The following is a 20,605-nucleotide window of genomic DNA, read 5'->3' as shown; positions in this document are numbered from 1 at the left end:
AAAAAAAACACTCTAAACATTTTCCCTAACTTAAACTTTAAAAAAAATGTTTCAATAATACTTTTAAATTTTAAAAAAATATTTTTATCGATAATTTTAGATAGTTAAATATTTCTAAATAACTTTCAAAGTTTAATAAAATAAAAATACCTTAATGTTAAAAAAAAATTAGTAATACCCTTCATAATTTTTAAAATTTAAAAAATACATTTACACGTACTAACAAATAAATACTCATAAAATTTTAAAACTGAAGTTAATAAACTTTTATGCATAATAATATATATATATATTTTACTGTGCATATATATAAGTTTCTCTCCTACATTCATCTTTTAATATTTATTTATTTATTAATGTTTTAAATATTTAAAGGTATTTTGGAAGTTTATGAATATATTTAAAACGTGGTATTAACAATTTCGTTCTCGTTATTAGAGTTTAAGTTTACGGATATTTTTATTAAATTAGTCTAAAATATATAATAGAACGAGTTATTGAACACTTGAAACTTTGTTTCTTGTTTACTAAACTCTGCTCGGATTGATATTTGGATGAACATTTTAATTCCAAGTTTTATGGACAAATCTCTATGTTTGTCTTTTAAAATTGAGCAAAAAAATGGAAAAGAAAAACAAGGAATTAAGGTGATAAATATTTGGCGGGGGTTGACAAATTAGAGAAGTCAATGAAGAACCGAGAATACATGATAGCCCCCATTTTTCTTTTGTTTTGAATTTCAAGGTCCATGTATCTTTAACAACAATATTATTATATTATCATATATTTATTAATATTTTGACTTTTTTTCTTTTTTCTTTTTTGCTAAAATAACAACAATAATAATAAATAAAATGACCCTCAAATAGATAATAGTTAATTTGGATATGGCTTCTCTTGTACAAAATGCCATGTGTCATGAGGATACAATAACCACGTGGCACGTGGAAATGTAATCACCCATGACGTTATAAGAACAAAAACATCCACGTGGCTTTGGCTTGACAGCACGAACCCCAAGCATACCTCAGCTCAGAAGACACGTGACTGTATGATGTGGCCCACACACGCATGCCACACGCACAAAAGATTCATCTTCCTTTTCCCTTTCACATCTTTACGTGTATCTTCTTCATTTGTAAGCTTTTTTTTTTTTCTTTTTTCTTTTGCTTAATTTCAAGAATACTCGTTGAGTGTTTTTTAAAATTAGGTGTTTTTCTTTTTAATAATAAGGTTCAAATAAATCCTAAGCTCGGATCGAATGATCAACAATGATATACAACTTGATCAAATATACTGCATTGTTTGTTCGAGACGAAGAACTTTCGTAATTATTTTCTCCTATTCGTATAAAATTGATAGACGGAACGAAACTTATCGATCTTATCTCGAGTATTTATATATTTCATAATTAGGGTTTTGATTGAATACAAGAGTTCTAAAGATGTGCCTATATATGGGTAGTTGAATACAAAATGAGCCCAAGTTGTACCAATTATAAGCCCACCCTCTGCTGCTCCATTGGGCTGTGAATTCTTGTACTTGATTGTGTGTAAGAGGTTCGAATCCCTACCAAAATTATATATATTTATTTTCAAATGGAAATAAGGACTCCTCATTTAATGATAAGTTAGTTGGTTGATTTTAGATAGGTATGGTGGTTTTAAGACATGTCAAACCCTTGACCCATCCATATTTGCCTCATGAAACTTGCCCCAAACATCTCCATCACTTTTTACCACAAAAAAAAATCAAAAAATCATTATTATCTTATATCGATTCAGTAGATATGTTTTACAATATTTATTAGAATAAGCTTAGACGGTTACAAATGATATCAGAGCTAGACAACAAAGGGTGTGTCGACGAGGACGTTGACCCCCATAAGTGGATTGTGAAACCCCACATCGATTAGGTAGGAGAACAAAACATTCAAGGTGTGGAAACCTCTTCCTATTATATGTAATAAATAAAAAACAGACAATATTTACTAGCTTAGGTTGTTACATAGAAATTGTGTTTTGTTTGGTTAGATGAACAAATAATGTATTTACATCGAATGAATGAGTTTGTGTAACGGGATGAGCCGTACTAGGTTAATTTGTTAATCAAACTAGTACTAGGTTAATTAAATGTAATGTAATAGTTGATTTATTCTCTTATGTCACATCATAATGACTAGCTAATTTTAATGTAACTTGTTGAAGTTATACACTAATATTTTGAGATCTAAATTGTGAGAGTTGTTCAACTAAAATAACAACCTTCTTTTTTCTTTTTTTTTTTCTCTCTCTGAAAATTTTAGTATTTTTATGGAAAGATTAAAAAAAGTGAAATCGGTGGGAGGTAAGATATGGCGGAGCGCAACAAGATGAGCGGTTTATAAAATGTGTGAAATGAATGTTGTGGAGCAGCTGCAACCCATTTTCAAATTTCATTTTCAATTTGATCCGTCTTCTCTCTCTCTCGTAGTCGTCGCCTTAACTTTCTCCGGGTAAGAGGGAGTAGAATCGGCGTTGCCTCCTCTGTTTCTTCTTTTTCCTTTCCTCTTTTTGGATGTTTCCGTTCGATCGAGTGACAACAGACATGGTAGGACCTTCCAGACCTCAGTTTGTTCTTTTTGGATCTTCCATTACTCAGTTCAGCTTCTCCAATGGCGGTTGGGGTGCTACTCTCGCCGATGTTTATGCCCGCAAAGTAACCCTTCTTTCTTTTTCTCTCTATTTTTTCTTTTGGTTTTGCTTTGTTGGAATGTTTAGGCTCTTGTGCTACTTTTAGAATGCCCACAAGGGAAATCCACCACCAGTTTGATGACTCTGTTGAATTTGATTTGTTCTTTTTGCTTTTGTTGCTCTGTGATCTGTTGAATGCCTGATATGAAGGGAGATTGTACATGGAAGCCCTTTTGTTACTTTAGGATTTCGATGCTTCTCCTGTGAAGCCTGAAAATAGAATTTGTTCTCTGTTTTATCATCATCATTATTATTTCACATAGTTGAATGTGTTCGAGCCATGATTCTCACCTACCTAAGATTTAATATCTTACCTTATTTTGGCAACTAAATGGAGTAGAATCATACTGTTGTCGTATGAAAGTAGTTGAATGGCGTGCAAGCTTAGAGACTAATAGATGTGTTCGAGCCTTGGGTGCCAGCATCCTAGCTAGCACACCGCCCGATGTCTGGCTTTGATATCATTTGTAACAGTCCAAGCTCACTGCTAGCAGATATTGTTAGCTTTGGCCCGTTACGCATTGCCGTCAGCCTTACGGTTTTAATACCCTTCTACTAGGGTGAGGCTTCACACCCTTATAATGTTTTCTTCCGTTTCCACACCTTTTGGGACTCAGCGTCCTCTCTGCCACACCGTCCGGTTGGAGAGGGGAACGAAACATTCCTTACATGGGTATGAAAACTTCTTTCTAGTAGACACGTTTTAAAACTGTGAGGCTGACGAAGATACAAAGAGGACTTCTTTCTAGTAGACACGTTTTAAAACTGTGAGGCTGACGAAGATACAAAGAGGACAGTATCTACAAACGGTGGGCTTGGCTGTTGCATTCCCCTTGAATGGGTAGAAATCCTTAGCCTCGAGAAAGAGAAGTGGGATGATCTAACATGGGGAATGAACATGAAATTGATGGTAGTGCTAAAGGCTTTCTGTCTTGTAGGTTTACAGACTGAAATCAAATTGCTGCTACTCTGTTTGTGATTTTGAATTCTGTACCTGCATTATTGTATGCTTTGTGACAATTTTATCTTGAGCCTCCTTCCCTTTCAGGCTGATATTCTTCTCCGAGGGTACTTAAGTTGGAACTCTCGGCGTGCCATACAGGTTCTTGATCAGATTTTTCCAAAGGTATTGTGTTAAATGCTTCGGAATTTGTCAGTGTCTGTTTATACTCAAGATATTCTTAAGAATGCTAGAATTATATGACTGTTTGACTATTTTCCTCTGGTAAAAATTACTAAAAATTGTGCTTATGATCTATATAGTATTAAAATATGTAGAATAATTGAGTTTGTTATCTTATTGTGTCTATTATATGAATTATGATTACACCATTGGCACATATAGAGTTATAATACAATAAATATAGTTTGATACCATGTGCATAATATATGGATTTATTATTTATATGATAGATTTTGAATAATGAGTTCTATAATTCTTAATCATTTTAGTGATCAGAGAACAATAGAATGGTATCTGTCATAACTTATCTTTAATTATTGGGGCTTTTTAAGTTATTATATAGTTGTAAATGAAGTAAATGAAGTATAAAGAGATAAGAGACTCCAACTAAAGTGTAAAGGGATTACATTCCAAGAGAAGTCAAAATTCATTCCTTTATTTTGGAAGATTCCTTTCTCTCCATCAAAAGCTCCCATAGAACAGAAGAAGTATGGCTTATCCATAAAACTGAAGAAATGGTCTCTATCTTCCTTGCTCTCTTTTTCCAAAGGATACCCGAGAAAAGGGGATAGAGAATGAAAGGAATTCTTGTGAGATCCTATATTGGTTGGAGAGAGGAACGAAACATTGTTTATAAGGGTGTGGAAACCTCTCCTTCACAGACGTTTTTAAAACCTTGGAGGGAAGCTCGGAAGGGAAGCCCAAAGAGAATAATATCTGCTAGCGGTGGGCTTGGGCTGTTACAAATAATTGAGGGTTGGATTGTGAGATCCCACCTCGGTTGGAAAGGGGAACGAAACACTCTTTATAAAAAGTGTGGAAACCTCTCCCTAATAGATGCGTTTTAAAACCTTGAGGGGAAAACTAGAAGGAAAAGTCCAACGAGGACAATATTTGCTAGCGGTGGGATTGGGCTGTTACAATTTGGATTTTTTTTAATGTTACTTTTGATTGCATTCTAACTTTTCTTTTCTTTTATCTTTATTGTCGATACCATAAATATAAGGGGCAGCTTCTTGTTCAAAAATGAATATTTGGACAACTTACACACACTTTAATCTCACGGGAGAATGGTTTGAAACCACATATGGTTGTAAGAAAATTGGTAGGATTGATACTCCAAGTACCCATATCAAGAAAAGCGAACGAGGAACTTGATATCATTTATCAACAAAGAGAGTACAAACTGAAGGACAATTTGAGGGCCTAGCTCTGACGCCCTCAGTTCACTAAAACATACCTTCTTCATTCCTCCTTTTCAATTTTTGTTATGGAATTTGAATTATCTCGGTATGAGGTTGGTCTATGTCTATGTAATCCTGAGACGGTAGTATTAAATCACCAATCAATCCAATCCAAAAGTTTAAACAGTTCGTGGAAGGCTGAGGAAATCAATATCAATTAGTGAGGAACGATCATACAATAGTTCAATTTTAAGACCTTGCTCTTACTGTTGTTGCTATATCATTTATTTATTTATAATCTCAGGATGCTGCTGTACAGCCTTCTTTGGTAATAGTTTATTTTGGTGGTAATGATTCAATGGGTCCCCATGCTTCGGGCCTTGGCCCTCATGTACCGCTTCCTGAATACGTCGACAACATGAGAAAAATTGCTACTCATATCCAGGTATTACAAATACAAGCTTGATATTAACATCAGCCCACTATTTCTTATGTTAACTATTGTTGATGCATATTCTAATGTAAATCCTCAAAAACCAGAGCCTTTCAGATGAAACACGCCTTATCTTTCTAACCTGCCCGCCCGTGAACGAAACCAAAGTTCGTGAATCTCACAGGTGCCCAAAAGTACATTTTTCTCCAACGTTTGTTTACTTACTTCACGTTCTTATTCTAAGATGGTTCAGTTATGATTATGATTAAGCAGCAAGTTTCTGAGTGAACTGGTGAGAACAAATGAATTGTGCAAAGCATATTCTCAAGCTTGTATAAAACTGTGCCAAGAAATGGATATAAAAGTGGTTGATCTTTTTACTGCCATCCAGCAACGAGACGATTGGATGAACGTTTGCTTCACGTAAGTTCGTATTCGAAGATAGATTGCAATTTATCCGTCTTCAATCTGATTGATTGAGAAATTATTTACATTATGTTTCCCCATTTAGCAGAGATGGGATTCATTTGTCAGCTGAAGGAAGCAAAGTAGTAGTGGAAGAGGTTATGAAAATCCTCAAGGAAGCTGAATGGAAGCCATCTCTATTCTGGAAGTCCCTTCCGACAGAATTTGCAGAAGACTCGCCTTACGATCTCGTTACAGCCGATGGCACGAAAACCCTCAACGGGTCCGATTGGGTCATTCACCGAGACACTATGTGGGACTAGTTTTGTCATCAACATCCATTTCATTGCCGCCCATTGCAGCTGTCTTACAGAAATCACTTGCTCAGCTCAGCAATGGCAGGCATGCAAGAACTCCATTGAAGAACGAAGGAATTTTGAAGTGTGCAGTACTTAATCTTTCATTGTTGCAATAACAAGCAGCAGAAAAATTTTGATCTATGTGAAACCAGAAATTAGCAATAAGATCTTCATAAACTTGTTAGAAACCTATTTTTACGCATATTAGCTCCATTATATGAAATTTATTTGCCGACTACGACATTATAATCCAAAAAAATTTCAACGATAATATCAATATGTTGGAGACTCCTTTTTAATTAAAGTATAAACCTCCCATTGAAAACAACGATCATAAGAAAATCTCGAGACTAATTTGTTTTTAACGTCGAGTGAAAGTTATAGAATACACCAGGAATCTTCCAAGTCAATATTTTTTTTTTGAAAGTATTGTTTAAGAATATTATTTTCGTGAGAACGTAAATATTCTTAAGTAAAAATATTTAATGTAAGAGGTTTGAATTATTTTCTTCTCATTTACTTTATAAATAAAACAAGAATAATTTTGACTTTTGAAATCACGACATTTTTCTCAGATTTGTTTAGGAATTTTTTTTTTGTTGCATTTATTATCAAATTTTAAGACTTTCCTTTCTTTTATTTGTCTTGAATCCAAAGCAAAAAATGAGAGAATATTCCCACTGAGGATGTAAATTAGTATTATTAAATGCATTTCTGATACAATTTTGTTAATTTAGTTTAACTTTTAGTATATTTAATTATTACCAAATAAAATAGATGACTATGAGACAACATGAAAGACGTGTAAATATTTTTTAATATTTAAAGTCAAGGGTCAAAATGGTAATTCAATATATTTATTTTCTAATATATTTTGATGAATGATTATCATGGAATTAATTAGTGTTTGTGATTTAAACATGGTGTATACTTTTTACTTTATTTTCTGCCTTTTATTTATTTAATTTAGTTGCTATTTTGTTTCGTATTCATGTTTTGAAATTAAATAAACATAATTAAAAAATGAAAAAAAAATAATAATATTAATAAAAGGTCAACGAAATGGTGGAAAATAAAAGAGGTTACTGGTGGAAGGGAAGGGGGGAAAAGGTAGGCCCCACCCTTCTCCTCTATTACTCTCTTAAAAACGCATCTCCCTCGCTTTTATTGTCTTCCACTTCGCCCCTTTCCGTTTTCTTCTTCTTCTTCTTCTTCTTCTTCTGCATTTTCTCTATCTCTCTCTAAACCCGCATCTCTCTCTCTCTCTTTCCAGTTCCAATTCTTCACCTCCATGTCCAAGCAGACCTACAGAGTGTGTTTCTGCTTCCGCCGGCGGTTCAAGATGACCGCCGGCGAGGCTCCTGACGAGATCAAGATTCTCTTTGACCAGTACTCCGAGAATGGAATCATGAACCCTGATCATTTCCAGAGATTCTTGATCGACGTTCAGAAGGAGGTCGAGACCACTAGAGATGATGCTCAGAATATCATTGAGCGTTGTACTAGTGAGCTCAAGCACTTGAATATCTTCCATCGGAAAGTCCTCAATCTTGAAGCCTTTTTCAAGTACCTCTTCAGCGATCTTAACCCTCCGCTCGAGTCTCTTGGGGTAATTTTCACGCGATTTTAGTTTTTTATTTTTTTTATTTTTTATTTTTTATGTGTTTTTGGCTCAATTTTTGGTGGTGGATGACGGGTGTTACTGTCAGTTGTGATGTGGAATTTAATTATTTCATGAATCCACTTTGTGTTCTTGCTTGTATTGAAAAGGATCTTGGGTCTCCTTGTTTTGCTGTCCCTTTCCCTGTGTCGGTGTGTGTTTGTTTATCAAATATAATTTTTGTTTTCAGCATTTCTTGGGGTAAAGCATCTTGTTACTTTGTAAGTTGTACGAGGATAAGTTCGGCATTATCACTGAACATGGAATGGGATATATTCTGTTTTTCAGGTGCACCATGATATGTCTGCCCCGTTATCGCATTATTACATATATACCGGTCACAATTCGTACTTGACTGGGAATCAGCTCAGCAGTGACTGCAGTGATGTGCCCATCATACAAGCCCTGCAGAGAGGAGTTAGAGTAATTGAATTGGATCTATGGCCGAATTCGTCAAAGGATGATATAGATGTTCTTCATGGCAGGTGTGATTTGTTTCTTTTGTTACAGTAATGGGCACATTTTGTTATTCCACTAGTAAATCCTAATTGGAAGATTGCTTTCCAGGACCCTTACTACCCCTGTGGAGCTCATTAAATGTTTGAAATCTATTAAGGAGCATGCCTTTGTTACATCTGAATATCCTGTTGTAATAACATTGGAAGACCATCTTCCGCCTCATCTTCAGGCTAAAGTGGCAGAGGTGCGCACTGGTTTGGTTTCTGTTGCCCCTCCCCTGTTGATCTTATAATAATTTTCTGAACTGTTCTAGATGGTAACAAAAACATTTGGAGACATTCTGTTCACTCCTGGCTCTGAATGCTTAAAGCAATTTCCTTCTCCCGAATCACTGAAGAAAAGAATTATTATATCAACTAAACCACCTAAGAAGTACCTTAAGACCAAAGATGTTCCTAAAGAGGGTGAGCCACAGAAGGAAAAGACTTCTTCTAATGATAAAGATACATCAGCATGGGGAAGAGAAGTGTCCAGCTTGAAAGGTGGCATTGTAACTGACTACAAGGTCTGTGATGGTGCCCATGAATTTCGTTATCCTTGTGATTTTTTAAACTGGTTTTGGCCTAATGCTTGGTTTCTACATCACAGCCAGATTTGGAAGAAGATAGTAATGAAGAGGAAGATCCTGAGGATGGAGATCCCAAGTCTACAGACTCTACACAGAATATTGCACCTGAATATAAAAATTTGATTGCTATTCATGCGGGAAAGCCTAAAGGTGGAATTGATGCATGCCTCGAAGTGGATCCCGAGAAAGTTAGACGCCTGAGCTTGAGTGAGCAGCAACTGGGAAAGGCAGTGCTTACTCATGGAAAACAAATTGTGAGGTATGAACAAAATCTATGTTTTCAACAAAAAAACATTCGTAGTATTTAGCGTCTAGTTAATGATCTCTGACAAGCAGATATCTAGATGGGCTATGTAAACATACATTTCAATGGGCTTACATTTAGGAGGTCCAAATTCTTTTGAAGTGTTTCTGTGTTTATTAAAAAGTCAGAGTCGATGTGCATAAAGTCGTTCTTTTCATTGATTGAGATACGGAAATTGTTGGAGTCTAAACGCCCTAAAGTTCAGTGATTGTGTAATTAATGGATGAATAGTTAGGGATAAGGATGGTGCAGTTTTTGTTATCTGTACACCTGTTTAGGCAGAGAACCGTGGGAGGTAGAGGAGTTTGGTATTTACTGTGATTTATAAACATTAGAAAAGAGAAGTTTCTTTCTTTTCCTTTTTCCTATTGAAGTAACATTGTTACGGTGTTTATCTCTTCACATAGTTCATATGTTGTTTCTCTTAGGTTGTTTATTCTAGGAAAATTTTGTTAATTATAGCAAGTTTTCTCTTCTTACTTGCCGTAGGTTTACTCAGCAGAACATTTTGAGAGTCTATCCAAAGGGGATCAGAGTTGACTCATCCAATTATAACCCAATGATTGGATGGATTCATGGTGCTCAAATGGTTGCGCTCAACATGCAGGTCCTTTCGTCTTCTAGCTTATACTGAATCAGAAATCTAGATATAAATCGTTTCCATACCAAATTTCTTTTATTCATTCTTTCCCATTTTTTTTTTTTTTTTGTTTGTTAGGAATAAGGATGTCTGACCCCTAGCAGTTTGAGATGAAAGATTATCTAATATCTGTACTTATTGTTAACCAGTTAATTGGATACTATCAAATGAAACTTAGAATCCCCTTCCTAAACTTTGGCTGCTGACTAGAAATGGGGTTGAATATCATTTTTCTCTAATTAAACTTCTCCAATGACCCAAATTTCTCAGTCAAGCATTTTGCTTCTTTTTATTGGTCATAATTTGTTTCTCCAATTTTTCAATCACTGAAAATAGGATTATGTGTGAATTATCACAGGGTTATGGTAGGTCACTATGGTTGATGCATGGGATGTTCAGAGCTAATGGCGGGTGTGGTTATGTAAAAAAACCAGATTTTATGCTGAAGCCTGGTTCAGATGATCAGATCTTTGATCCAAAAGTTAGGTTGCCTGTGAAAACAACTTTGAAAGTAAGGGCTCCGCAACTATTTTTTGTCCCTCTTATTTGACTGTGCTTCAGTTTCCTGTAGCCACTGGTCAAGTGTAAATGTAACTTCGCTTATTGTACTTGACTGTACTGATAGTTTTGATTATATTTTCTGTTGAGAAGGTGACTGTGTACATGGGAGAAGGATGGTATTATGATTTCCATCACACACACTTTGATGCTTACTCCCCACCAGACTTTTATACGAGGGTATGTCAATGAAGTCTTTGAATTAAAACCTTTAGGTTGTTTCAATAAAAGAAAAATTGCTAAAACCTGTTCTTTTTGCACTTGGGATTGTTCGATTATGTATGCAGGTGGGAATTGCTGGAGTTCCAGCTGATACTGTAATGAAAAAAACGAAAACATTAGAGGATAACTGGGTGCCTGCTTGGAATGAGGAATTTGAGTTTCCACTATCCGTTCCAGAACTTGCTTTGCTTCGAATCGAAGTTCACGAGTACGACATGTCAGAGAAGGACGATTTTGGAGGCCAGACATGCCTGCCTGTTGCGGAATTAAGAAAAGGGATTCGAGCAATTCCGCTCCGCAACGTCAAGGGAGAGAAGTACAAATCAGTCAAGCTTCTGATGGGATTTGAATTTGTTTAACAATGAAGGCAAGGTCTACAACATCAAAAGAATGTACAGCTTCAAATTAGTAAGCTTTTCTTGCTCCTCTCCTTGATTCTATTTTATTGTTATTGGTGTTTAGTTTTCTTTTTGTGAGGATCCATTGGCTGGCCGAGTATCAATCATATCATATCTATTGCTGTAGTAGTTGTTTTGATATGGAAGAAGAGGCTGTATTTCCTTATGTAGAGAAGCTAGTCCATGACAATTCCTCTCACTGTTCAATCAAGTATTTGTTCTTTTTGTTAATTGGCTGTTTCAACATGTGTCTCTACTTTCTTTAAGTGCACTGCAAAAGTTTCTCTGTTGCCCCACACATGTGTTGATGAATTGTTGATTATTAGAAAAGGTTTCTTGGATGTTATTTGTGACAGATGTGTTATTGCTCAACTTTATTTACAAAAATATCATTTTTGGATAAGATAGCTGAGCTTTCCACCAATCAGCATTCAAATGTCATAACCACCATTTTATCCTCGCTGTGCTACAATCTACAAAGGTTGTTTAATCATATCATATCATATGGGACGTCCATTGTTGTTACAAGGGAATGACCAATTTAACGCTAGAGCGGCCTCCATTGAATTCGAACATAATAAGGTGCCAAAATTTTCAAAAATGTTGACTCCCATTGAAAAGCCTTTCCCGTGGCCTCCCTTTGATTTTTTTTGCCCTCACAAATAAATGCAACTCCTATTTCCATTCCTATTCCTCTCAACATTGACCCTTTGGTCCTTTCATTGTCCATTATTCTTATTCATTTACTATACACATAATACACCTTTCATCTGTTGGCCCACTTTCTCCTTTTTTCCCCTTTATTTCATTTGTTGGCCCCTAAATTTTCATTATTCCCTTTTGGGGTCAAAATTTTGGAGAACACATGAGGACCCTCCAAAGGCACATGGAATATCATCTCCATTACCCAACAAATCTCATTTCACATTCAATCTCCTCCTCCTACTTTTCTTTTTGTGTTCCACATGAAATCATTGGCAGGTCCTTCATGTTTCCTCAACATTCTTTGAACATACTGGTTTTTTTATCGATCAAAATGTTCGTGATGGTCCCATGATCTCGAACTGTTGGTTTGGTCGGGAACGGTCGTACCGAACAAAGATATGCACAAACAGTGTGAAATGAAAGGTTCTACGAAATATTGTGAGTTGCAGAGTGAAAGAAATGATAAGGTTTGTTGGGTGCTGTTTTCAGCTCAAAACTTTTGTTCTTTACTCTGAAATTTTCACGAAGAATTTTTTAAGAATCACTCTGAAACAATGGAAATTCCACCACTAGAGCTGTTGCCATGACTATCATCACAAAGATTCAAAGCTCGTTCCAAATTCACAACAATGTCAATCATCGTTGGCCGATCTTTCCCTTCCAAACGCACGCAGTGCATCGCTGTGTAAGCCACAAGCTCTACTGCCTCTGCTTCGTTCATCTGCGGCGGCCCGACTCTTGGATCCAAAATCTTCCCCAGTTCTCCGATCGTAATCGCAGGCACTGCAAAATCGACCACGCTCACCAGTGTCCCTCCTCGCTCATCATCCTTAAATATAGCTCTCTTCCCTGTCAAAAGCTCCAGCAACACCACCCCAAGCCCATACACATCACTCTTAGCAGTCAAAACGTTCAGTCCATAGTACTCGGGATCAATGTAACCAACCGTCCCAGCTGCCTTTGTCGGTCGGTAATCAAGGTCTGACCCGGGGCTCATCAACGACAACCCGAAATCGGATACTCTCGCTGTCCAATTCGAATCGAGAAGAATGTTGGATGATTTGATATCCCTATGGATTATAGGAGGGACTGCATAGTTATGAAGATATTCAATTCCTCTTGCTGCATCTAAAGCAATTTTGATCCTCATCTTCCAAGAGTTCACAACACTGCTGCCCTTTTCAGAGTTGGTCTTGTCATGAAGATGATTGTAAAGTGCACCATTCTTCATATACTCATAAACCAAAAGCCGCTCATCTTTCTCCTCACAATACCCCACAAGCCTCACCAAATGCTTGTGATGAAGTCTAGACAAGAACGCCAATTCTGAATCAAAAGCACTCTCCTTCTCCTGAAACTTCTTTGTCTTCGGCCCCGTTTCGCCTCTCTTGATCGCAACCTCACGCCCATCGCTGAGTTTCCCACGGTACACAATGCCAAAGCTCCCTTCACCAATCTTGTTCTCATGGGAGAAGTCATTGGTAGCCAAAGCAAGCTCAGCCAGAGTGAATTCTTCTGCTCTATCGGCGTGCTTCGAGGACGTACCACTCCTCTGCCTCCGCATTATTCGAGACCCTTGTCGCCGAATCGTCGATGACCGCGATGGCGGGCTGTTGTTCGTGTTTGACGTTGTCGTCCCACCATTTGAGCTAGCAGCTCGAGTAATGGTCGGCTGAACAGAGTTGTGTATCTTCTTATGACCAAAACAAACACCAGTCCATAAACAGTAAACAACAGTACAAATCCCAGCAACGGCCCCAACTGAGCCCACAATAGCAAAAGCCAGCAAACCCTTTCTCAATGCCGCTGGAGGAGGTGATGGGATCATCACCATTGGCGGCGGCGAGGGCGGTATTGGCGAAAACGGCGGTGAAACAGTAACCAAACAACGATTACAGACATTCCCAGAATCAGAACAGAGCGTTTGAGAGAGAGGATAAACACCACAATCCCGACAAGAAGATTGAACACAAGGACCAGGAAGAATCTTAGGAAGAGAAAGTGAAAAAAGACCAGAAGAATCGTTCGACCAGCCAGGCCCCCAACAAAGAACAGAGAAATTACTCGTTGTTAATCCACAAACGAAATCCGATCCCGAAGAAATTAACTCAAAAGAAGTTTGTCGAATTGAATCCACAGAGAAATCTGAGCTTCCCCAACAAACGACAGATCGATTCGAGAGCAAAATCCCACAGCTATGGCGTTCGCCGAGGGCCAATTCAGAGAACCCTCTGGATGAATTCGAAGGAAAATCCAACTGCCCAAAATCGTTGTTCCCCCTACAAACCAACCCACCGGAGATGTTCAATCCACAAGCATGAAACCCACCGGCGACGATGATCGACATTGAGATATTTCGAAACCCATTTTCAATTAGGGCCGCAATCGACGAATTCCGACCCCAACATCGAACAGATTGATTACCCTTCAAAATTCCGCAAGAAAATCCAAACCCAGAAGAAATTGAATCGAATTGAAGAGAAGAAAATCCAACTCGCACGTTGTTACCATCGCGCCAGCAAGTTGCATTGCCGGCGCCGACCACGGTGGCACAGATTTGGTCGTCGCCGACGGCGAGATTCTCGAGAAGAACAGTGGAGTTAAAGTAAAGCCTTCTCCGGGAAAACGCAGCGGTATTTTGATCAAAGTCCCAGCAGAGAAGAGTATAGCCGCCGGCTCTTATGCCGCAGAAGGTATCCCGACCGGCGGAGACGACGGAGAAGGAAATATTTGGGTCAATAAAAATGGTTTGACCGCGACGGAAGCAGAGAATCCTTTGCGTGGGCTGCTCAGCGACGATGCCGCAGACGGTGGTGGAACCGTAGCTGACAGCAAGCGTGGAGGCAGAGCCGAGAGCTAAGGTCGCCGGAAGCAGAGGGAAAACGAAAGCGATGAAAGAGATGACGGGGATAGCGGCGGTGAGAAGGGGTAATCTCGTCATTTAAAAGAGGAGAGAGAGAGAGGAAAGGGGTTTTGTTGGGTTGTAGCCTGGCGTACTTCATTGGGAGTCTCAGCCATGCGCAGAGGAGAGAGAAAACAGGAGACCCAGATGAAGAGAGAGAGATGGAAAAAAGAGGGTACGAATTTATTAGAGTGAAATTCTAGAGAAAAACAATCTTAACTGGTTCTAAGCATAATGTAGAAACATAAACATGTCCACACCAGCCATATAAGAGCCACGTCAGCGATACTGGAGAAAAGGAGAAACACGTGGCATGCAGTGAATGGAATACGCGCCTACGAGGTGAACCACGTGCGTGACCTTCATTTTGGTTCAGAAACCGCTGCTGCCCGACTTTGACCTTTCAAAACAAGTAAGACTCTGCCACTCACTCCTCCATCATCATCATCATTATTATTATTATTATTATTATTATTATTCTAAGTTATTAATTTTAATTTATTTCTTTTTTTTTTCAATAAATAAATAATCTATGTCGTTTGTTAGGTTAGTTTGATTCTTTTTATGTTGTTTTATCATTTTTAGTTTAATAGGTAGACCACATTGTTTCAAACATATATACGTTAATTCATCGAGATAATATCTCATGTACCTAAAGTCACATCAATTTAGTTGGATGGATATAGATCGATGAAGTTGATATTAACACTTGAGTTCAACTTTGAAGCTTCTCGTTAATATAACATAAGAATGTTCATTTTTTTTCCTTCTTTATAATCTGATTTAAAACTCGACAGTTATGCAAACCAATGAGAAAAATAATAAAAATTGAAATTGAAGTTGGGAAGTGGTCAAGAGAAATAAATATGAGAATAAATGGAGCAGCAGCAGCAGCTGAAAGTGAAAGAAAATGAGTTTGATATGTAAAGACCGACTCAAATTCAAATTCAAATTCAAATTCAAATTCCTTCAATATAAATATCTCTTCAAAAAGTTCTTTTAACATTTGGTGCAGACTTCACAATTTCCGATGCATATCATTCTCTCACCTTTGCTTTTCTTTTCTTTTCTAACATTATTGTATAGGTAAAATTTTGTATATTCTGGAAAAAAATGAAAAAAATTACTAGATAATTAATAAAATTAAGAAATCTATTAGATAAAAGAAAAAAATTGAAAATGGAAGGGCTGAATTGGTAATTTAAAAATATATATTTGACCAAAAAAGTTTAATTGAAAAGCTGACAACACACAAATGTGGAAAGGACAGAGCATACCATGAAAACAGAATCTTCCAAAAGCAAATAAGAACAGCTCAAGCAAACATAATCAATAAATCTTTTCTTTTAAGAAAATAATAAAATAGCAATAAACAGCATGAAATGTTGGATTATTTGATGGAGGAAAATATTAAAATATTAAAATGAAATTAAAAAGAAAAAATGTAAATGGGGTATTGAGCAGAGGGTGTGAGGGCAATCATGGGTGTTTGTGAAGAGGATAGCATTACTTATATATTCCAAATATAATTAGTTCTTCACCAACACATTCCTTTTTCCCTTCTTTTTTACTCTAACTCTTCTAAATACCTTAATTTTTAATATTCTGGAGAAGCCACAAAACAGTTAAAGCAACCAAAGGGAGGAAACAACTGATATTTATTGGTAAAAAGTTCAAGAAAATTCCTACTAACATATCCAACAACACTGCATTAATAAATTACAATTCAGAATTCCTACAAATTTACAATCTTAATACTACTATGATTTTCAAACAATTGGATGCAACTTTTTCAGGATCATATCCATGATGTACAACATGAAGCTATACAGAAGTTCAAGAATCAGAATCTGACTCCTAAATGTGCTCTGCCCTTTTGAACAAGCAAGCTAACTGTGTTAACTGGAGCATGAGCAGAGAAGAATGTACCTTTCTCCTTGGCACAGATTTCGTTGAACTTAGGTTGGAATTCCATGCTTCTGAAACCATTCAGGCATATGGAATCTTTCGTACAGCACTGATCTGACGTCGTTCTGCAGCGAGAGGTGCTTTAGGAGTGGAAGAATGACATCTAGAAGCTGTATATGGAAAATAAGGAAGACGGTCACTAAATGAATTATTGTGAAGATGTACTGTTGTTGAAAGATGCAGAATTTTCAATATTTTCCCACCTGTGAATCGTGTGGTTGCCCTGCAGAAAATGGAATGCAAGGAATTCCATTCACAGGTTGCAATAGAAAACTGAAAGGATTGTTATCAACGATGACTGTTCTTCTTAGATCTTTTGATAGGCAGCTGAGATCCTTCACGTGATCTCGATATTCCCTGTAGATTACATACCAGAACCATGGGTTTTACAGAGAATAGACACAATTGGGATACTTAGCTTTGAAGTAAGTGCTTTTAGCTTAACTTGAAATGGGTAAAAAAAAACACTTTGAAAGTGAGTGCTTTTAACTTCTGTGAGGATCTAAATAATGTACTAAGTGAAAGCTCAGTTTCTTACCAAAAAAATAATAATAATAACTCAGTTTCCATTTATTCTTGATAAATTTAACTACTAACTAAACAAACTTATCAACAATTGGGGCATGTTTATGTCCTATCCAAAATCACTACCAAACATATGCACTTAATCACTGCATTCAATATCAATAAAGAATGGACTTAAGGATATAAATACATGTACATGAACAAATTCTTATTCGAACTCCTGAATAATTCGAACTTGTTTTTGGAAAGGGTGTGTTCAATAATCATAATAGTATAATGTCTTTCCACAGTTGAAGCGTCAATAGACTTGAATACTGCCAATCTAGATAAGAAGTAAACATTGCAAATAGTTGCTATGCTGATCGAATAGAAAAGAAGAAAATAGCAGATAAGTACTTACGTGCTAATTGTTGAAGGCCTATAAAGTCGAAGACTAAATCGATTTTCTTCATCTATCCTGTCAACAAGAGGTCTTGCATATCCTGAGGCATACACATAGATGACATCCTTCAGATTCTCTTTCATTTTTCTATTATGGGCAAGGATATTACTTGATAATATAATGGATAGTAAAGTGTACAAACCTTCAAGACCAGCCGTGAATAGTACAAGATCTGCAAAGCTACCTAGTTGATTTAAGAAATCATGCAAACCCGGACGCTCAAAGACAGTAACATAGTTGACCTTAGGCTTCCCTTCACAGTCCTTCAAATAGCAGCATACCCAGGTAAGATGGTTTAACTGAAACTCACAAAACCAAATCAATACAAGGTTACTGGAAAGTAAACTACCTTATCTGAAGAAAAACACTCGAGTTCGAAACACTTCAGTCCAGCTTCTATTGCTTGATTACGAATAACAGCAGGCAGAGTGGATGTCTCATATGCACATATGAGAGTTTCATCCAAATCGAGAACTATCTGTAATTGTCCAATGCCAGATGTGGAATTAATAAAGGAAGCGCACATGGGAAACAAAAGGAGGATAAAAGAGGAATGAGCCATATGTAATTTCTTGAAACGACTTTAACTTCACAGCTTCACACGGCTTCTCCACAAACTTCTAACATCAGAAGCTTTACATGGCACAGGAAAACGTTTTCAAATCATAAAATTCAGTTCTAAAATGGACGAATATAGTTCGTGCAGATTGGAATAAGCATTTACAGAGTCCCAGAGCTAGATTCTTTCATCTACTACTAATGAATCGTCAAAATGAAATACTGCAGAACCATAGGCAATGAAGTTGAAGCTTTCCTGTCCCTATTTTCATCAAGGAAAGGATCATCTCTTCTTCCCCAAAATGATATCAATAATTTTCTCACGTACACCAGGGCCAAGCCGGGTTAAACATTACTCCCAAACTCTCACAAACATTAAACGAACTTAAGCATATCTGGTGAAATCATTGCCATAGACGAATAATTGCAAAATCAAGCAAACCTAATCAGCGTAACAATTGCACAGTTTCATGAAAGAACCAGCACAAATAGAATCCAAACACAAATTCTTTCCAGCAAACAAATTTGGGGGAACAAAACGATGTTCACAACGAGAAATCAACAAGAAAATCACAATACCGTCAGTTTCTCCATAAGCCCGTCGGACTCCTCATCTTCAACAGAGGCAATATCAACGGCAGAGGCAGCAAGAAATTCATGATCAGGAAGCTCAACGACCGGCAAAGGCTTAAAAGACGGAGACGAAGAATCAGAATCAGAAGAAGAAAGAAGCCGAAGGTGTCCAAAAGCTCTGAGGATCTGAACGAAGATCTGGAAGAAGAAAGCCAACCAGTTCAACAACGTCTTCCACACCTGCAGAGTCCTCAGCGAGTAGACCTCAGGCTGAGTCAACTCAGCCATGGAGTAACTGATCGGAACCGCCTCTCCGACAACCAAAATGCACCGAAATAGCTGCTCCCGCACCGACGGAAGATAGAACCAGTCGATTTTGGAATCTTCCAACCTGTTACGTATAGACAATGGGTCCGCAACGGCGGCGAAAGAGGAGGAGGAGGAGGAGGAGGAGGAAGGTGGGGGCACGCAGGGGAAGAGGGTTGGAGTTTTTATGAAGAGAGAAGATGGCGCGTAAGGAGAACCCGCGCGTGAGTGAGATCGGGGAGAAGAAAGAGGATTTTTGAGAAGAGGGGGAAGTGAAAGAATGAGCCAATAAGAAAAGACAATACTGGTCCTTCCTATAATGTCCTTCGTAATTATTAATTATACAGAGACTCCAATTCGCTACTTCCGAGACCACTTGAAACCGACTATTTTAAATAATTATATCCTAATTTTCTTATTTATTAATCATAAAACTGTGCTGGTTGGAGCTTTAAATTTTATTGGTTGACTTTCTTTTATGTAAATTTTTAGTTTTTCTCGATTCTAATTGGTTCATTAAAAAATAAAATAAACAATTCCTCCAATTTTAGTTATTATTATTATTATTATTATTCAAGTAAATATCGATCTAAATTGGATTAAAAATTAAAATTACCCTCGATTATCTTTTAAGAATATTTGATCGGGAAAGATATTAATATTTCCATCCATTACTTTGTTTTGGATAAGATCATTGACAAATAAATAATGTATTTTATTATCGTTATTATCTAACACGGTGGCATTAAGAGATTGGAAAACAAATAAGGATTTATGACTTATTAATATTATTATTATTATGCGACAAAAGCAAAGGTGTCTATTTAATAAAAAAAAATTTAATAAACAATTCACGTTAATCATAAATATAATTAATTATTATATGAGGCAATAAAATAGAATATGTGTAATTAAAATCATTCCAATTTTTGTTATCTATTTTTTTATAAATATTTTTTAAAATCCAACTTAATTTTTGAAAATTTTAAAACTAGGTTTTGAATTTAAAAAAGAATTCAAAATGTTTTCGTAGAAAAATATGAGACAAAATAATCATAATATTAAAAAAAAATTAAAGGTTAAAGATTATGATGCACTTTAATCTAATATATTTCACTTTTGTCGTTTTCCTCTCTCGAGAATTCAACAAAATCAACTTTATTTTGAATGTAAAAGAAAAATCATTTAATATTTTTTTTAAAAGCAAAAATGAAAGAAAATGAAAGAAAATTATAGCAAATTAAAACCATTCAAAATAAACAATAAATAAATAAATAAATAACAACAAAACAAAACCTATATTTGTTGAATATGACCTTTAAAGTCATTTAATTAACTACTGACCATACAATTCACAACTCTTTTATTTTTACTTTTATTTTTTATTTTTTTTTAATGTTTTTACTTCCTTCTATTTTGAAAATTTTAGATCAGATCAGACAAAAAAAAAAAAAAAAAAAA

At 36.4% G+C, this 20,605-nt stretch overlaps 4 protein-coding genes across 4 annotated transcripts; 2 read left to right on the top strand and 2 right to left on the bottom strand.

Moving 5' to 3' along the window:
• Positions 1-2,331: 2,331 nt before the first annotated feature.
• On the top strand, positions 2,332-6,573 carry LOC111447982 (GDSL esterase/lipase CPRD49-like). The gene is made up of 6 exons (XM_023087401.1): positions 2,332-2,697; positions 3,781-3,858; positions 5,404-5,544; positions 5,640-5,716; positions 5,806-5,955; positions 6,047-6,573. Exons 1-6 carry the CDS (start codon positions 2,557-2,559, stop codon positions 6,258-6,260), a joined length of 801 nt encoding a protein of 266 aa, XP_022943169.1. The 5' UTR covers positions 2,332-2,556; the 3' UTR covers positions 6,261-6,573.
• Positions 6,574-7,491: 918 nt separating this feature from the next.
• LOC111447425 (phosphoinositide phospholipase C 2-like) lies at positions 7,492-11,506 on the top strand. The gene is made up of 9 exons (XM_023086591.1): positions 7,492-7,905; positions 8,245-8,441; positions 8,524-8,659; positions 8,729-8,980; positions 9,064-9,302; positions 9,837-9,954; positions 10,346-10,498; positions 10,639-10,725; positions 10,833-11,506. Exons 1-9 carry the CDS (start codon positions 7,588-7,590, stop codon positions 11,124-11,126), a joined length of 1,794 nt encoding a protein of 597 aa, XP_022942359.1. The 5' UTR covers positions 7,492-7,587; the 3' UTR covers positions 11,127-11,506.
• A 630-nt stretch (positions 11,507-12,136) lies between these two features.
• LOC111447424 (putative serine/threonine-protein kinase-like protein CCR3) lies at positions 12,137-15,196 on the bottom strand. The gene has a single exon (XM_023086590.1). The coding sequence runs from the start codon at positions 14,809-14,811 to the stop codon at positions 12,412-12,414; it is 2,400 nt and encodes a 799-aa protein (XP_022942358.1). The 5' UTR covers positions 14,812-15,196; the 3' UTR covers positions 12,137-12,411.
• A 1,212-nt stretch (positions 15,197-16,408) lies between these two features.
• Positions 16,409-19,416, bottom strand: LOC111447759 (CTD nuclear envelope phosphatase 1 homolog). The gene is made up of 6 exons (XM_023087084.1): positions 18,845-19,416; positions 18,057-18,185; positions 17,850-17,970; positions 17,666-17,747; positions 16,944-17,097; positions 16,409-16,850 (listed from the first exon to the last, which is right to left on the bottom strand). The coding sequence occupies exons 1-6, from the start codon at positions 19,124-19,126 to the stop codon at positions 16,731-16,733; spliced, it is 888 nt and encodes a 295-aa protein (XP_022942852.1). The 5' UTR covers positions 19,127-19,416; the 3' UTR covers positions 16,409-16,730.
• Between the last annotated feature and the right edge of the window lie 1,189 nt (positions 19,417-20,605).

This window comes from Cucurbita moschata, unplaced genomic scaffold (assembly GCF_002738365.1).
Source record: "Cucurbita moschata cultivar Rifu unplaced genomic scaffold, Cmos_1.0 Cmo_Scf00009, whole genome shotgun sequence".
NCBI classification, from domain to species: Eukaryota; Viridiplantae; Streptophyta; class Magnoliopsida; order Cucurbitales; family Cucurbitaceae; genus Cucurbita; species Cucurbita moschata.
The sequence above is the reverse complement of the archived record's forward strand: the minus strand, read 5'-3'. Positions and strand labels throughout refer to the sequence as shown.

What these genes read in the sequence shown, in the direction of transcription:
- LOC111447425 (XM_023086591.1), top strand. Translation starts at nt 7,588, where the DNA reads ATGTCCAAGCAGACCTACAGAGTGTGTTTCTGCTTCCGCCGGCGGTTC. An exon ending in ATAGATGTTCTTCATGGCAG is followed by an intron (nt 8,442 to 8,523) that starts GTGTGATTTGTT and finishes ATTGCTTTCCAG; the next exon opens with GACCCTTACTACCCCTGTGG. An exon ending in CTGTGAAAACAACTTTGAAA is followed by an intron (nt 10,499 to 10,638) that starts GTAAGGGCTCCG and finishes TCTGTTGAGAAG; the next exon opens with GTGACTGTGTACATGGGAGA.
- LOC111447424 (XM_023086590.1), bottom strand. Translation starts at nt 14,811, where the DNA reads ATGACGAGATTACCCCTTCTCACCGCCGCTATCCCCGTCATCTCTTTC.
- LOC111447982 (XM_023087401.1), top strand. Translation starts at nt 2,557, where the DNA reads ATGTTTCCGTTCGATCGAGTGACAACAGACATGGTAGGACCTTCCAGA. An exon ending in CCGATGTTTATGCCCGCAAA is followed by an intron (nt 2,698 to 3,780) that starts GTAACCCTTCTT and finishes CTTCCCTTTCAG; the next exon opens with GCTGATATTCTTCTCCGAGG. An exon ending in AAATTGCTACTCATATCCAG is followed by an intron (nt 5,545 to 5,639) that starts GTATTACAAATA and finishes CTCAAAAACCAG; the next exon opens with AGCCTTTCAGATGAAACACG.
- LOC111447759 (XM_023087084.1), bottom strand. Translation starts at nt 19,126, where the DNA reads ATGGCTGAGTTGACTCAGCCTGAGGTCTACTCGCTGAGGACTCTGCAG. An exon ending in AGGCCTTCAACAATTAGCAC is followed by an intron (nt 17,098 to 17,665) that starts GTAAGTACTTAT and finishes TGTAATCTACAG; the next exon opens with GGAATATCGAGATCACGTGA. An exon ending in GGCAACCACACGATTCACAG is followed by an intron (nt 16,851 to 16,943) that starts GTGGGAAAATAT and finishes TTCCATATACAG; the next exon opens with CTTCTAGATGTCATTCTTCC.